The 15,512-nt window shown below is 41.0% G+C and overlaps 1 protein-coding gene across 1 annotated transcript in view; it reads right to left on the bottom strand.

The window, feature by feature from the left end:
- zcchc7 (zinc finger, CCHC domain containing 7) overlaps positions 1-13,957 on the bottom strand; it is a 59,281-nt gene extending 45,324 nt beyond the window's left edge. Inside the window, exons 1-3 of the mRNA XM_037764057.1 lie at positions 13,802-13,957; positions 8,019-8,629; positions 6,625-6,823 (exon numbers count right to left, since the gene is read on the bottom strand). Coding sequence (XP_037619985.1) covers positions 6,625-6,823; positions 8,019-8,537 — 718 coding nt within the window. The 5' untranslated portion in view covers positions 8,538-8,629; positions 13,802-13,957. The remainder of the gene's footprint in view (positions 1-6,624; positions 6,824-8,018; positions 8,630-13,801) is intronic.
- Between the last annotated feature and the right edge of the window lie 1,555 nt (positions 13,958-15,512).

The raw sequence follows: 15,512 nt of genomic DNA, 5'->3' as shown, positions 1-15,512 counted from the left end.
GGTTATTGGGCTCACCTCAGGCGTGGTGAGGCTGACACCGGCTCACACACACACACACACACTTTTGTCTTTAGGTGCACACACCTTCACACTCCAACACACACAACATCACACCTTCACTTTCACTCTAAAATGTTCTCTCATTGCCACGACGCAAAATATTATCATCGCCGTCCATAATAAATATCTTTAATAAGAGTCTACAAGATTTATTTTCTTAAATCTAAATGTCATCCATCGAGAGAAAAGATCTTGGTTTCAAGACGCCCGGCCTGCAATGTGTGTGTGTGTGTGTGTGTGTGTGTGTGTGTGTGTGTAAGTTTAGCCGAAATGTTTTCTACTAGATTATATTTAAATGCTGCCCCGTACTCACTCTGAAGAACAAACAGCCGCATTAATACAAATGAGCACCTGCAGGCACAACCGCAGATGTCTGTGGGAGTTTTTTCAGTCAAAGTTTCCAAGAAAAAAATAGAGAAATTTTCATAGATTATTTTGACAAAGACTACTTTCGTACAGGATGGCTTGTTTCTTCCAGATGCAGATAAAAGTGGTATAAATAAACGCTGCATATCAGCAATGAAGAAAGACATTCTGCAGCAGAAGAAGCACAGCTGGAATTAGACTATGTCTGCAGTAACTGATAGCAGGGAAGATAATCTGTCATGTGAATGCAAATAGAGGTAGAAAAAGTTTACGATAAACAAGTCACCCATTAAAACATTATTAAAGTTACATTTCTATAATTCTGATTTTGCTACGTCACATTGTTAAATTTCACATATAAACCACAAAGCTAAATCTAATATCGATCCAACGTACACAGATTCATTTCAGAATCAATCCATCATAAAAAAAACTGTGACTACTCAACTTAAAGCTTCAAACAAACCGATTCAAATGTGGCCGACGTGTCTCGAATCTGAAACGGCTCGCAAGATAAACAGCTGTTTCATTTATCTTGAAATACACAGCGTCGAAACCAGATTTGCAGTTTTCGTACGGAGCCACAGTAGGTCGAGTGTTATCTGAGAGGGGTTCGACTGTAAAGAAGAACTACACACACACGCGGATAGACTGACAGACAGACAGCGCTGGATGTCAGCGTGTGCAGACAGAGATCCAGCCGTGTTAGAGCCACTCTGAGATCTTAGCCTGGAGACAAACCGGCCCTGACCGACAGCAACACCGTGGCCGATCCTTTTCAAGGCCTGTCTCATCCACTTTAGCTTACCCACTCTCATCTCTCTCTCCCTCTGTCTGACACTGAGCCCCGCCGTCCGTCCATCCGTCCGTCCGTACGCACACATTTCTTTGGATGTGCTGCTTCACATTCTGATTTTATCCAAATTTCTACTGCCTCCTTCCTGCTGTTCTTCACTTGTGTAAACTCAATTTACCTTCATTTTATGGGAAAACACTGCGAAAACTAGAGGGCCTGGGTTTTAAGGTAAAGGAGGGATTAAACAATTGACATAATTGAATTGACAGTGGATCTGTTCAGCAATGACATGAACAAGAAAGGAACAATGAAAAGTGAAATGAGACAGAAAAAAAAGGTAATTTATTGAGACTTCCTTCGCGGTTGTGCAGACTTTTAGTGGAATAGTTCTTTAGGTGGGAGAAGGTGAGTTCAAGGGTAAACAGTACGCGAGCTATCTTGCACTAAACGCTATACACATCATTGTGAAAACAAATATTATAAATGGCTAAGTAAAATCAACAAACGTGCATCTTTTCAAAAAGCAAATTATAACGTAAAGGCCAAAATGTAGAATTTATTTTGACAGACATAAGGAGTCGACGCCGGAGAACACTCAAAGGACACGACCGCTGACTGAAGGGATTTTTCATACAACAAAGAAACTGCCGTTTAATTTACCAGATTACAGTTGTCATTACATTTCAGTAGCCGCTGGCATCACATGATTGTTCAATCAGAAGCTTTTTTTAAAAATGAAAGCGTCAGGCTTTCAACTGCATTTCTGCGATTTATTTTGCATGCGCTAATATTAGGCCTACACAGTAGTCTCATCTAATTTGCATATCCTCTGTAAAAACTGGATAATACAAGTCAAACTACGGCACAGCGATTTCATGGTGTGTGTGTGTGTGTGTGTGTGTGTGTGTGTGTGCCTGTTCAAACACACTGTGTGGTAGTGTGGGTGTGGCGTTACACCTCGTGTGGCACTGGGCAGCCAAGATAAGAGCTGATCCTATCCATGCCTCCCTTTTGCAGCGCCCGCCCGCCCGCCCACCCACACACCCACAACACACACACACAAACACACACAAAGCCACAACACACACTTAGTGTGGTACCCAACATGCCATTGTAATCTCATTTTACAATCCCGATGCCCACAGCCGCAAAACACACACAGAAGCCAACTAAATCCATATTTCACTTGTACAGTACGCTGGCATGTGAGTTAAGATGATACACACTTCGGGGTGCCGCGGTAGCTCGCCTGCTTAGCAGCGGCCCGGGTTTGAATCCGACCCACGGCCCTTAGCTGCATGTCGTCCCATCTCTCCCACTTTCCTGTCCATCTTCGACTGTACTATCTAATAATGGCAAAAAGCCCAGAAAATAATCTTTAAAAAAAAGAAAGCTGATACACACTTCAAAATGTATAAAGGCCAACTAAGGTGTCAGAGTGCAAAAGCTGATTCAGGCCCGAAGCAGCATCACTCATTCACACACATATGAAGGTAGAGAGTGAAAACACTTGTACTACTGCTTTTAACACACACATTTGCGACGATAAAAACATTTGTGTTAGGCCTAGGCAATCTGAACAGCATGACAAAACTGTAATGAACAACACAGCGGAGATAAAACTATGCTTGAGGAGAGGAGAGGAGAGGAGAGGAGAGGAGAGGAGTGGAGAGAGAAGAGCTTACCTTCCTTCTCTGTGAGATAGAGAGAGTTAACCTTTGCCTACAAACACACAAACACACTCCTTTCTCTCTAATTCACCAAGACTTTCAGTGAAGCACACACACACACACACTGACACACACACACACACACACACACTCTGATGTGATCGGCCACCCCGATAGCGAGCAAGAGCTGACTCTCTAAGCCTCAAACAAAGTTTGGTGTGCACTGACCAAGACCGAGGGGACAAAAAAAGCGAAGGAGAGAACTGGGGGGAGCAACAGAGAAAGAGAAAAAAAAAAAGTGTGACCACTGAGTGAAGTTTAACCACTTACGATTCAAGTTTAGCTTCAGCACACCCCGCCTACACCCCGGATTCATTCACGGGCATGTACACGCACACCTCTCCGGGTGGGAGAGGCACTGAGCTGGATTTTGGGAAGCCCTGCTTTTTCTCTCTTGTTCCGTCTGGTTGCTGCTGCATGGCTGCCGGACAGGCAGACGGCCCTCGCTCATCCCCCTTTTCTCTACTATCTTTTCTCTTTTCCTTATCCAGTGTCCCTACAGATCCACCCACCAACAGCTGCCCCTGTACAGCCAGGTGACAGATAGCTACTCAGGCTGTGTGTGTGCATCGGGGTGTATGTGTGTCCATGTATTTGATAAAAACCATACGTGGTGGAGTGAGAAAAGATTAGATTGTAAAAGTATGTGAACAAGTGACACCGTGTAGGAGAGAGACAGAACGAGAAAGAGAGAAAGAGGATGAAAGGATTCAATTTCTGTAGGGTGAAAGGGGGAGACTAAGTGTAGTGAATGTGATTTGATGGTGATGCTGAGATGGGGTTTAGGCGTACAAATACTATTAGTCACTGCTGTGCAAACCTGTTACTCACACACAAATGTGGAAAAAACAAGCAGGGCTCCCAGGCTATAGGAGTCAACGCATAACATGGCATATAAAAACAGAAATCAATCTTTATATTTATCAAACAGCCCTGGGTTATGAATCTAACAGATATTGGAGTCGAGAATTCAACCTAAAATTGGCCCTCTCTCTCGTAAAATAAAGGGCATGTGAGACTAATTCCCAGAAGAAGAAAATAAGCATAATTTAACCAGAAAACAGGACAAGAGGAGGAATAATCAAAACGGTATCCCAGTTCCATATAAACATACTCTTTGTATACAGTATGTACTATATACTTATTTTCATAGTGTACTGTTTTTGCAGTAAGTGCACATTAAATCAATATACTTTTCTATTTTGCACCGAGAGGATCAAACTGTGATTTTGGCACGACACTAGGGCACAAAATTATTTTCATAGATTAATCTGACAATTATTTTCTCGGTCAAACGATTTTTTTTTTATTTGTCTATAAAATTGTAAAAGATGTCTTCAGTTTCCCAGAGCTCAAGATGATCTTGTTTTGTTCGATCAACAGCCCAAAACCAGAAGATAATCAGATTACAATGATATAAACAGAGAAAAGCAGCAAATCCTCACATTTAAGGAGCTGGAACCAGAAAATGCTTTTGGCATTTCTGCTTGAAAAGCAAATCAAAACATTGTTCGACTATCAAAATAGTTGCCGATTCATTTTCTGTCGATCAACTAAAAACTCCACAGCCAATTATACTTCATAAACAGAGAGAAAAATGTCAAAGATTTAATGGTACTTATTTATTATTTCCAGAGATCTTCCTGTTGTCTCACCACAATTCGCACTTTGTTTTAATGTTTTGTAGCTCTGCCCTTCATTTCCCTTGTGCAATGCATTGTGGGAAAATAGTCTCAACATCAACAGCAAACTCCAAAAACATTTAGTATGTGTACTGCTTTTTAGTATACTAAAAGACCAAGGTTACCAGGATTTCCTCAAGGAAATTGTTTAGCAGATGTGGTAGCCAGCCAGATCTTTACCACCATATCATCAACTTGATCATCTGAAATAGCACCTCTACTCTTTTGGTTAACAGTTAATGTTTTATTTCATAAAGGTGTATTATTTTCAGTGAAGTTGGCCCACTTCTGCTATAAAGCACTGAAAGAGACCCAAGCTGGCGTGTGCTATACTTTTCTTACTGTTAACAGATCACATGAAAACACCAAAATCATTAATGTGGTAGCTTGCCTCTCAATGCTGTCTGACCTTCCTACCCTGTCTGTGACTCTCAGCCCAACCTTTGTTCCTACTGAAGATGTAAATCATAAAAAATGGCTCTCTAATATCCTGAAACAAGCTGGGCGCTGTAGTTCCTCAAACAGGAGTAAATAGTGCATTTGTTGGGGACTATTTTCAGCTTCGGATTGAAACACATTTGGTGCACAAGTGAGTGTTTACAGCAGCAGGAATGACGGAAATAAATAAACTGCATGATCATTCTAATGAATTAAGATGTCACCCAGTGCAACCGTGTGGCTCACTGACGTGTTTTTAATAGTTTTTGGACAACAATGGAGCTCTACGGCACAGAGGAATGAGCTATATTAGGCAATACTTGTTAGGATCAATTCATTGTTGGTCTTTTCATGGGATTAATGACAATAAGAAAAACATATTTTGCCACTTTTCCAGTGTGAACACACACTACATACTCGACCCCTGCTAAGAATTACTGTGTAGAATCGAATTATCTCGCAGCTCAAGACTATTGAGGCTCGTCCCTCAAATTTCTTTGCCTTCTATTCCCTGTTTTTTTTTTTTTTTTGGGCTAAACCCTCCCCCATTCCTCCCACTTTAAGACCCCTTCCACACCACACCCATGACCCCCCATGTGCAGACATGAGGTCAAGCTCCAAAGATCACAGAGAGACGCCAGACGAGCGAGAGAGAGAGAAAGGGAGAGAAAGCGAGACAGAGACCTAAAATCCTCCTTTCCTCCCAAAACCAGGCCAAAACCTCGAGCCTTCCCACCAGCTCCAGACCCCCTCCTTTAGCCCAGTTGTGTGTCGAGGAGGCAGTGAGCACTCTTGCAGAAACATCAGCCCAGGGAAATTCAAATGAGGAAGAAAACGGTGAGAGAGACACAGAAAGAGGGAGAGAGAGCACAATAGTGAGAAAATAGGATAAAAGAATGAGATGGGAGAGAGTTAGTTAGGAGGGTGAAGGAGGTGGGGGTTGCGGGAGAGGAGCTTGAGAGGTTGCTGAGGCTGCAGGTTAAGATAATGTGTAGATCTGAAGAGATTTGCAGGGGGAACATTTTTATTCATTTTTTGATTACTCCCATCTCTCCCGACCTCCCCTCCCGAGTTGTTGTCTCTCCCGTTTGTTTGTTTTTGGCATTAGCGTTATGACTGTTGGTATGCGCATGTATGTACACATGCATGCTGATTAGAACTGGAATATTTTATAAACACAAATATTCACACCCGCGCAAGCCTCCGCGCACATATCAATACATAATGCACACAAACATACTTAAAGATTCATCAGAGGAGCGAGCGACTGGGCAGACAGTGCCGGGAATGCTAAGAGCTTACAAATTCATAAAACATGCAGAAACAGATGATGCATATGTACATACAAACATGCACACCGAGTGTTCACAGTGTAGCCCACCGCTGTGCCCGCTCCTTATCAATGTGCTGCAGGTGGGCTAAGTGTTCTGAATGAGCTGGACCGAACAAAATGACTCGCTGCTTCCATTCTCCACACATTCAAATGAACAAAAACATATCACAAAAGTCGGAACAATGCACGAGACACTCATAAACGTAAACAAAGACGCACCTTCGCTGCCGTCAGACCCTCCCTCCAGGTTGAGTGAGATGCTGTGGTCTCCATCCTGATTCCCTCGACCCAGGATCATCCAGTTCTCCAGACCCTCCGAATCAGAAGATCCAGACGAGTCAGACTTTGATTCTTCTGAATCAGACTCTGAGTTGCTGGACACCACAGTCACCGGCACACTGAGACTTTTCTGGGTTCCCTGGATGACCAAACAACAACCATATTGTAGACTAATTAAAAGTAGAATTAAAAGTGAAAGAAAAATCAAGAAAACACTGCAAGTCTCTTCTTTCTGTGTTCTGTGTGAACATGTTCGGCCTTTGTTAAACATCATAACTTTATTCCTTGTTTGCCAGCACTTAAAAATTCAGCAAGAGTTAAACTTTTGGGGCGATGCTCCGCCGCAGCAGCAAGTCATTTACTAGCGTTGCTACATGCTTCACTGAGTGCTGCAGCTCAACAGCGATCAATCAGCGAGCTGAAACTGGCCACTGGACAGTAGCTCGACAAAATAGCAGCCAGTACTGTGAATTTGGTAAAGGAAACACAAAATGGCTCAAGTGGGAAACATTAGGTCAAAAAACACAATCGAACCCTCTAAACAAAGATTTTTCCTCAAAGACCATATACTGTATTTCTGACTTAGCACTTATAATATGGAAGATAAGCTGCTTTACATCGACTACAACTGTTGTTCAAGATGATTAAATCTATGGATATAATGATATATTGTCAATGCACAGTATTTGCAACCCTCTCCAACTCTGTACATCATACAACCATCTTGAGTTGTCAGTTGACCTGAGCGTTAAGAAATCATCTCTACCACCCATCCCATATGATGTGAAAGCAGCATTGGCTGTCAAGAACAAACAGCAGGACTGTCAAGCTTTGGATGTCTCCACAGGTTGAAGCAGTGTGCACGGAGCTGTAGTAAGAATGGTATCTGAAGAGTTTGGAGGTTGGTGTCTTCTTTTTAGCCTTTCCAATCCCAAAAGCACAAGTGCAAAAGTGTAATGAATTAAAGTGGCAATAGAGCTTTAACTTATTATGAAGTAAATGTTGATTGCACAATGTAATGGCTATAGAATAATGACACCATCAGCGTTTAGACTGGTTCCCTAAATAGTCTGCCTCTTGGAGGCGATCTCCCGGGAAAAGGAAGGCTCGACTTACGGCACAAAAGAAGAAGATCGCGTCTGAGTTGCGCCTATATTTATGAAGTTAGTAAAATAATTACACAGAGGCTCTGTAGTCGGAACCAAGACGGCCAACTCTTAATTGCCTCTGGCCGCTGGCGGTAGCCATGTCGCCACTTTAATGTAAACTCCATATGTGCCGTGAGTGGATAGAGAGCTCGACAGGAGTAACAACAGTAACTAACGTGGGCTTACCTGTTGGGCCGGGGTGGAAGTCTGCTGCCGGTCTAAGCTTCGTCCCTTTAAGGCGCAGACCCCTTCATCATCATCGGCAGTGTCATCCTCAGAGATGGAGATGACATCAGGGCCGGAGTCAATCACGATGACCTCTTCAAAATATGATGACACCAACTTCTGACCTATAGGGTTACTGTTCCCCTTCTTCTGCTTATCAAGTTTCTCTCCCTTCTTCTTCTTCTCCTCCTTCTTCTTCAGGTACTGCAGTAACTTGCTCAAATCAGGTGATGGAGGCCTACTTTCTTCGTCAGTTTCTACAGTTTTCTCAGGTGCCTCAAGCTGCTGGCTGTCCCGGCCCTCCGCCTTCTCTCCTCTGTCCTCCCGCTCCTCCATCTCCCCGGCATTAGAGGAGTAGTGGAGCTGGCTGTAGAGGTGGAACTCCAGCTCGCTGTTGGCCTCTGACCCCTCAGAGTCCCCTTCATCCTCTTGATAGAGATCATCCTCCAACTCCTCACGATCCTGGTACGCACAGTACATCACCCCACAACACACTCACATGCACACACACATGCACGCACCTTACCAACACTCACACCTGGGGAGATGCTGAGCTCAGCGGCTGGAGCGAACTGCAGGGATGAAAACACACAACACCAAGCTGAGTTATTATAGGCATCACAAGCCCTCACAATCGACCCTTCGCTACTCGTTACCCGGAGAGGTTGGAAGGAGATATGCGTTTCTAAAACTATGGAGCTAACATTAGCAGAATACATTAGCACATCATTAACTAGCGTTAGCACTATGTTACAGGCTTTACAGAAACAGTGTTGTTCTTTGATTTCATTATCTTCTGTCTTGATCACCAGGTGATGTGATGGTTCACTTTTACACTGTGATCTGTAGACTTTAGCTTCTATATTTATCTTTCTAACCCGTTTTCGCTGCTGAATCAGTTTAACATCCTGATTTGTCCTCCAAATGTGTAGTGTAGATCCTTCTGTCTGCTTCTCTCTGAAATTCCTTTTTTGTTTTTCCAAATATTAGATCATATTTATTCAGGGAGTGCATTTAGTGACAGTGTGGGCTCTGTGGTAGCTCTGACAGCTTGACGGAGTAGCAGCGGGGGGCGGGACTTAGCGAAGGGTCAACTGCATTCCAAAGTAACACATATAAATAATAATATATGTGCAATGTGTACTAATATTGTCATACTATATTAAGGTTGCACTTCGAGAAACAAATAACTCTTTTGAATATCACGCCAGCTTACTTTTAATCATGCAAACTTAATATTATTGTCAAGCCAACCATTTCCCAAAGTATAAAACATTCAAGGCTGCAACAAATGATTATTTTCATTATAATTCAAATACCAGTATTGACTTTAAATTGTCCTGTTTAAAATCTGTGTTCCCTCAAATTTCTATACGCCACTCTCTTAATGTATTTAACATCGACATGTCACATCTGGCTGATGGCCAATCCACCAACATCAATTCAAGATATCCAACTGGTATATTATTACCAGGATTCTTTGTTAATTATAGAGATGTTCTGTTGCCATTTCTTGGTAACACTTCATTTTACAGGTCCGCAAATTTCCTGGTAAATAGGTGATAATTAGCAAGTAACCTTTTTGAAATTTCTTTGTAATTACTGATAAATTATCCCAATATTTACCTCAAAATGTATCGAAAATTACTTCATTATAAACATTATTTAATAATTATATTCTAAAATAGCATATCGTTAAAATAGGGCCCTTACGCTTGAGAAGCGGCTGTGCGGTGCTCTTCAACGGAGGTGGAAAACCAAAGAAGACACTTCTGATCAGGCAGAAATCTCACCATTGTGTGACTTATTGTCGACACAGATGTAACCTGGTAGCTGATGTCATGATTCAGGGAGTTTATTAAGAAATTTCAAATAAGTTATTTGCTATTTATTATCTATTTATCAGCAGACATGGAAATAAAGCATATCAATTAACTTTCTATTCTTTTCCTAGAAATGTATTAAATAAATTACCAGCTATTGGGAAATAATTATTAAATAAAGTTTATATTAAAGTAATTTTCGCTAAAATTTGAAGTAAATATTGGGGTAATTTGGCAGTAATTCCAAAGAAATTTGAAATAGGTTACTTGCTAATTATCACCTAATTACCATGAAATTTGCAGACCTGTAAAATTAAGTGTTACCCCATTTTTTCCTTCTTGATACCAATATGTCAAGTTGCGGTATCGGCCAATACTACTGACCAATGACCATGTATGGATAGTGGACAGTAGTTGCCATGATACATCCAGGGCGACAGCACAATGAAGGCTACTGTTTTGGATAGCAGTATCGAATACTGGTATCAGAATAATTAGTTAATTATTTCCTCTCTAAACTATCCACCTCATGCAAATACAGTTCTATCAACTATTATCTACAGCACTGAGGAATAAGTGAACACAGGCCAGCATCAATCACGGTATGAGCACAGACTTTGGTCTTGTTCTGAAATCCATCGGGGCTTGTTAACAAAGCTGAGAGACCGCATGGGTCAGCTGCACTCTGATTTATTTTTACTGTTTTATCAGAGCTTTGGTGCTGAGAAACAACATGGATCCAGGTTAAGTCAACAACAAACACTTTAACGAGACATAATCTTGAACCGACTTTGAATGATTATGTTAGAAAACTGTGAAATTGTCTTCTTATTACACTCTTTACAACACATACTGTGCTAATTTTCCCAATTTCTCTCTAACTCTTTCTCTCTCTCACACATACACACACACACACACACAGACACACACAGACACACAGGACAGAGAAGGGGCACCGGCCCATTGCTCTGTCCAGTCCTGCGTGTCTGTGCCATGATGGCTGGAGATGATTGGCTCCCAGACCGCACACACCGCAGAAACGCCACGCTACACGGTCACAAGCTGGCCGCCGGGGATTAAAGGGACAGAAAGAAGAGCCTTACCGGCTGGTGAGGGAGAGCGACAGTTTTGAAGTTTTAGCAGTGCACAGAGACCTGGAGCCGACAAATGACCGACTGTGTTCTACAGTACAGTGGTGGACTGTAAAGCTCCAGCACAGTCGCGGTCCCCAAGCACAGGTGTGTTCAATTAATCTGCCTAATTAAAGCTCTGCACAGGACTGTATCAGTATATACGGAACGTACTTGATTGACATCTCCCTGACTCTCCTGTTAGCTTTGTTGCATCTGTTAAGGTTGGACAACTCACACCTTCACTAGTCAGAGTAGGAAAATACCAGGTTTAAATCTTAAAAATAATGATGGTTGAATTGCATCTAGCTGCTTCTGTTTCAGGGTCCTGGTATTGTGCATCCTGGCTCGCTGTCACGTGTTACTGGGACAGTTGAATATTGGTGCCTTCAAACGGGATCGTGTTTACCGTGTTCAAGAGAACAGTCCATATGAACGCCCCCCCTCAGTGGAAAGTTTCTGAAAGCTCCGAGTTGTGACGTATTTGTTTGACATTGTCGGAAATGGCGGAGGCCATGGAAGTTGATTTTTTGGTACATGATAAGTGAGTATATTGCAATGTTAGTAGTATATAGTAATTCTTCAAAATTGTATACTATGTCTGAGGAAGATGTTTGATATTCCCAATGACCTCACCTTTTTCCTCTGTCACTATGCCTTTGCATTTCCTGCATTATGTTACCCACTTGCTAGCTTGCTAAATTGTTAGCCTCTGTGGCTTCTAGACGCCGACAGTAATGTTAATATTGCCGTTGCTTAGCAGCGGTGTTCTCATGACTTTACCACTTGAACGCCAAGCATATCGTGTACACGACTTCCCATGTTGTAAACACGAGCTCACGAGTTTCACTTGAAGGCACCATAAGTCAGAGCCATTGTTAATGTTATTAGTAATACATGTGCTTTTCCTACTAAAACATACAATCATATTAACCTTCCATTCAATACAATTGACTCGCACTCTGCTCAGAAAAAGGATGTGATGCCACGATTCTGACGTGGATTAATATCAGAATTGTACAAACTGTAAAAAGTCTGAGGGAGAGAGCAATGCTACAGTTTGTAGTCTAGTAATGGATGTTGTACTAATTACTTCTACATTTCCAAACATCAAGCACCAATCTATTGGCCAACCGAGCATATTATCTCGGTCAACTCTGACTGGAGACACATGCATGTGTGTCAGATGAATGGGATATGGAGCGAATATTTGTAGGATGGAAATGTAACGTGACTGTATCTTAAAGTATGACAGGTCAAAATGTCTGCTATGAAAAAAGCCTATTGGCACATGGAGTTTGGTGACCAAATTTACATTTACCAAATGCAAACATGTTCTAGTAGAAACACAAAATACAAGTATGATCCTGAAAATAAGCACGATATGGGACCTTTAAGTCAACTCAAAAGCATTTTACTTGACTTATACTTCTTCCACAACTGTTATATACATATTTTGACTTGTTTGTTTGTGTGTGTACAGTGTGTTGTTTATGTCAAAATCAAATCAAATCATCACTGTTGTTTAGTCAGTGTGTAAATGATGATTTTAGGAGGATATAATGGGAAAAATAAGTTGATAAATTCACTGATGTGAAGGTGTTTGGTTGTTGAGGGAAACACACAGTGTAGAGTGACAGGATGACATAATATGGGACCTTTAAGTCAACTCGAAAGCATTTTACTTGACTTATACTTCTTCCACAACTGTTATATAAATATTTTCACTTGTCTGTTTTGTGTGTACAGTGTGTCATTTATATCAGAATCAAATCAAATCATCACTGTTGTTTAGTCAGTGTGTAAATGATGATTTTAGGAGGACTAATGGGAAAAATAAGTTGATAAATTCACTGATGTGAAGGTGTTTGGTTGGTTGTTGGGGCGAAGCACACTGTGTAGAGTGACAGGATGACATCCTGAGCACACAGTCCACAACTAACTACACTACAATCACAAGCAAAACAGCAGAAATCTCAGTTTAATAAGCAACACAAAATACAAGTATGAACCCTGAAAATGAGCATAACATGGGACCTTTAAATAAACTCAAAAGCATTTTACTTGACTCATACTTCTTCCACAACTGTTATATAAATATTTCCCACTTCTGTTTTGTGTTTACAGTGTGTCTTTTATATCAGAATCAAATCAAATCATCACTGTTGTTTAGTCATCAGCTTAGTTTAGTTTAGTCTGTTGTTTAGTGCGTTAATGATGATTTTAGGAGGACTAATGGGAGAAATAAGTTGATAAATCCACTGATGTGAAGGTGTTGTTGTTGTTGTTGATGGAAACACACAGTGTAGAGTGACAGGATGACATCCTAAGCACACAGCCCACAACTAAACTACACTACAATGACAAAGCAAGCAAAGCAAAACAGCAGAAATCTCAGTTTTAGAAGCAGGTATTCAGTCTAACTGCAGCTAGTTTGTGGTAGCCCTGAATGCTAACCAGCTATCAGGTGGACTGAGGCACAAAGTTAGCTCAATAAGAAGCTACTATCTGACAAACTAACATTTAACTGGCCCCAAAACACAGAGTCACCCGAATATGTCACTAATAAGTGATTGTTTTCTAGCTACATCTCCATGTGAGACAGTTAGCATGTGTCTCTCCTGTCTGTCCACGTGTTTATGAGCAGCAGAGCAGCCGGTCGGATGTAAACAATGAAGCATTTCACTCACAAAAACACATCAAAGAAGACAAACACAGAGATATAAAGTCTCCCTACTCAAAGCCAACACTGTACGTGTTTCATGTTTAATTTAAGAAACCATGAGCTCACCTTTATCCAACAAAACGGAGAGGTTATAAGAGAGTCGGAGCTGCTCTTCCAGAGAGCCAGAGGGAGACAGACGAACCACTTCCGGGTTCGTCAGAGGAAAATATGTTGGTCGACCGTAACGTTTCACTGCGTTCCTGCTGAGGAGGTCATTGAGTGTTATTAAAGGTCCCATATTATAAAAAAGTGCGATTTTCATATATTTTTTTATTATAAAGCAGGCTTAAGTCCCATATAAATACTGTGAAAGTATCAAAACACTCAATCCACAGGGAAATACACACAGCCCGTATTCAGAAACTCTGCATTTGAAACAAGCTGTCAGAATTTCTGCCCGTTCGTGATGTCACGAATATACAATATTTAGACCCTTGACATAATTTTAAACGTACACATTCTAAATGTGTCCCAGTTTATTCCTGGTTGCAGTGTATGTGAATGTCATCAGCTGGCAGGAAGTGCACATGGACCCAAGCTGTTGCCTAGCAACACAATTCTGTTGCAATTCCATCGCAATTCTGTCAAAATGCGCTAAAACGGAGCGTTTCAGACGAAGGGTAAATACAGGCATATTCAGGCCGACAGTATGAGGAAAATAATGGTTTTTTTTACATTACAGTGTATAAACATGTTCTAGTAGAAACACAAAATACAAGTATGAACCTGAAAATGAGCATGATATGGGACCTTTAAGATAAGATAAGATATTCCTTTATTAGTCCCGCAGTGGGGAAATTTGCAGTGTACAGCAGCAAAGGGGATAGTGCAAAAACAAGATACTTCAGCTAACACAGTAAAAAAAAAAAGAGCTAAACAAAGTGTTACAAAATATGAACCATTTAAATAGAAGGAGGTATAAAAATAGGAGCAGTATATACAGTATTGACAATAAACAGACTATTAACAAAATTGCACAAGTGGAAATTGATATTGCACAGTGAGAATGAATGAATGAATGAATGAATGAAATTCCATCTGAAAATATCAGGTTGTTGTCAGTTTTTTGGTGTGTAAGTGGTCTACTGGGAGCAGTGCTGGTTGTGGAGTCTGACAGCTGCAGGAAGGAAGGACCTACAATATTGAGGGGATAATTGATATATTTGACCCGATGGTGGCAACCACAGAGCTTCAGTAATAAATGTAAAGATTTGATTGAGTTTAAATTGCTGGGGCTGGAGGGATTTTGTATGTTTCCAAGCACCAACGCTTGAAAATCAGTCAGGATTTAGAAAAAGTGCATGAGTCAAAGGACCCCCTGAAATCCACAAACATTATCCCATTCCCAGCACGGACAAATTTGATCAGACACCAGAACAGTTTGCATATTTTTATTTAATAAATTGGGATTTTCCATTTTTTTTTTTCTTGGCCTTAATATAGACAAACTGATATTTTCTTCTTCTTTTTCTTGTTATTCTAGTTATATCAGTCTGTTGTTTCTGCCAATCTAGGCTGAGTCTGAGTGGAATGAAAAGCTAATAAAAAGTAGAAAAAAGTTAGACAAAAAAACTTTGAGGACCATAAAAACGTATAATGTATTACTGTCAGTTATATAGAAGATGGGCTCCACTTCACGGCACTCAAATCCCTAAACTTTAAGCCAATTTTTCAAATAGTGTATTATATTCCTACATTGAGTTACAGTGCTTCTATGCACTACATGTACATCTGGTTTGGGTTTTTACCCCCTATCAAGATTGTGATGCTATAATCC

The sequence above is a fragment of the Sebastes umbrosus genome, chromosome 3 (assembly GCF_015220745.1).
Source record: "Sebastes umbrosus isolate fSebUmb1 chromosome 3, fSebUmb1.pri, whole genome shotgun sequence".
Taxonomy (NCBI): Eukaryota; Metazoa; Chordata; class Actinopteri; order Perciformes; family Sebastidae; genus Sebastes; species Sebastes umbrosus.
Note: the sequence above shows the minus strand (reverse complement) of the source record. Positions and strands in the feature narration are given on the sequence as shown.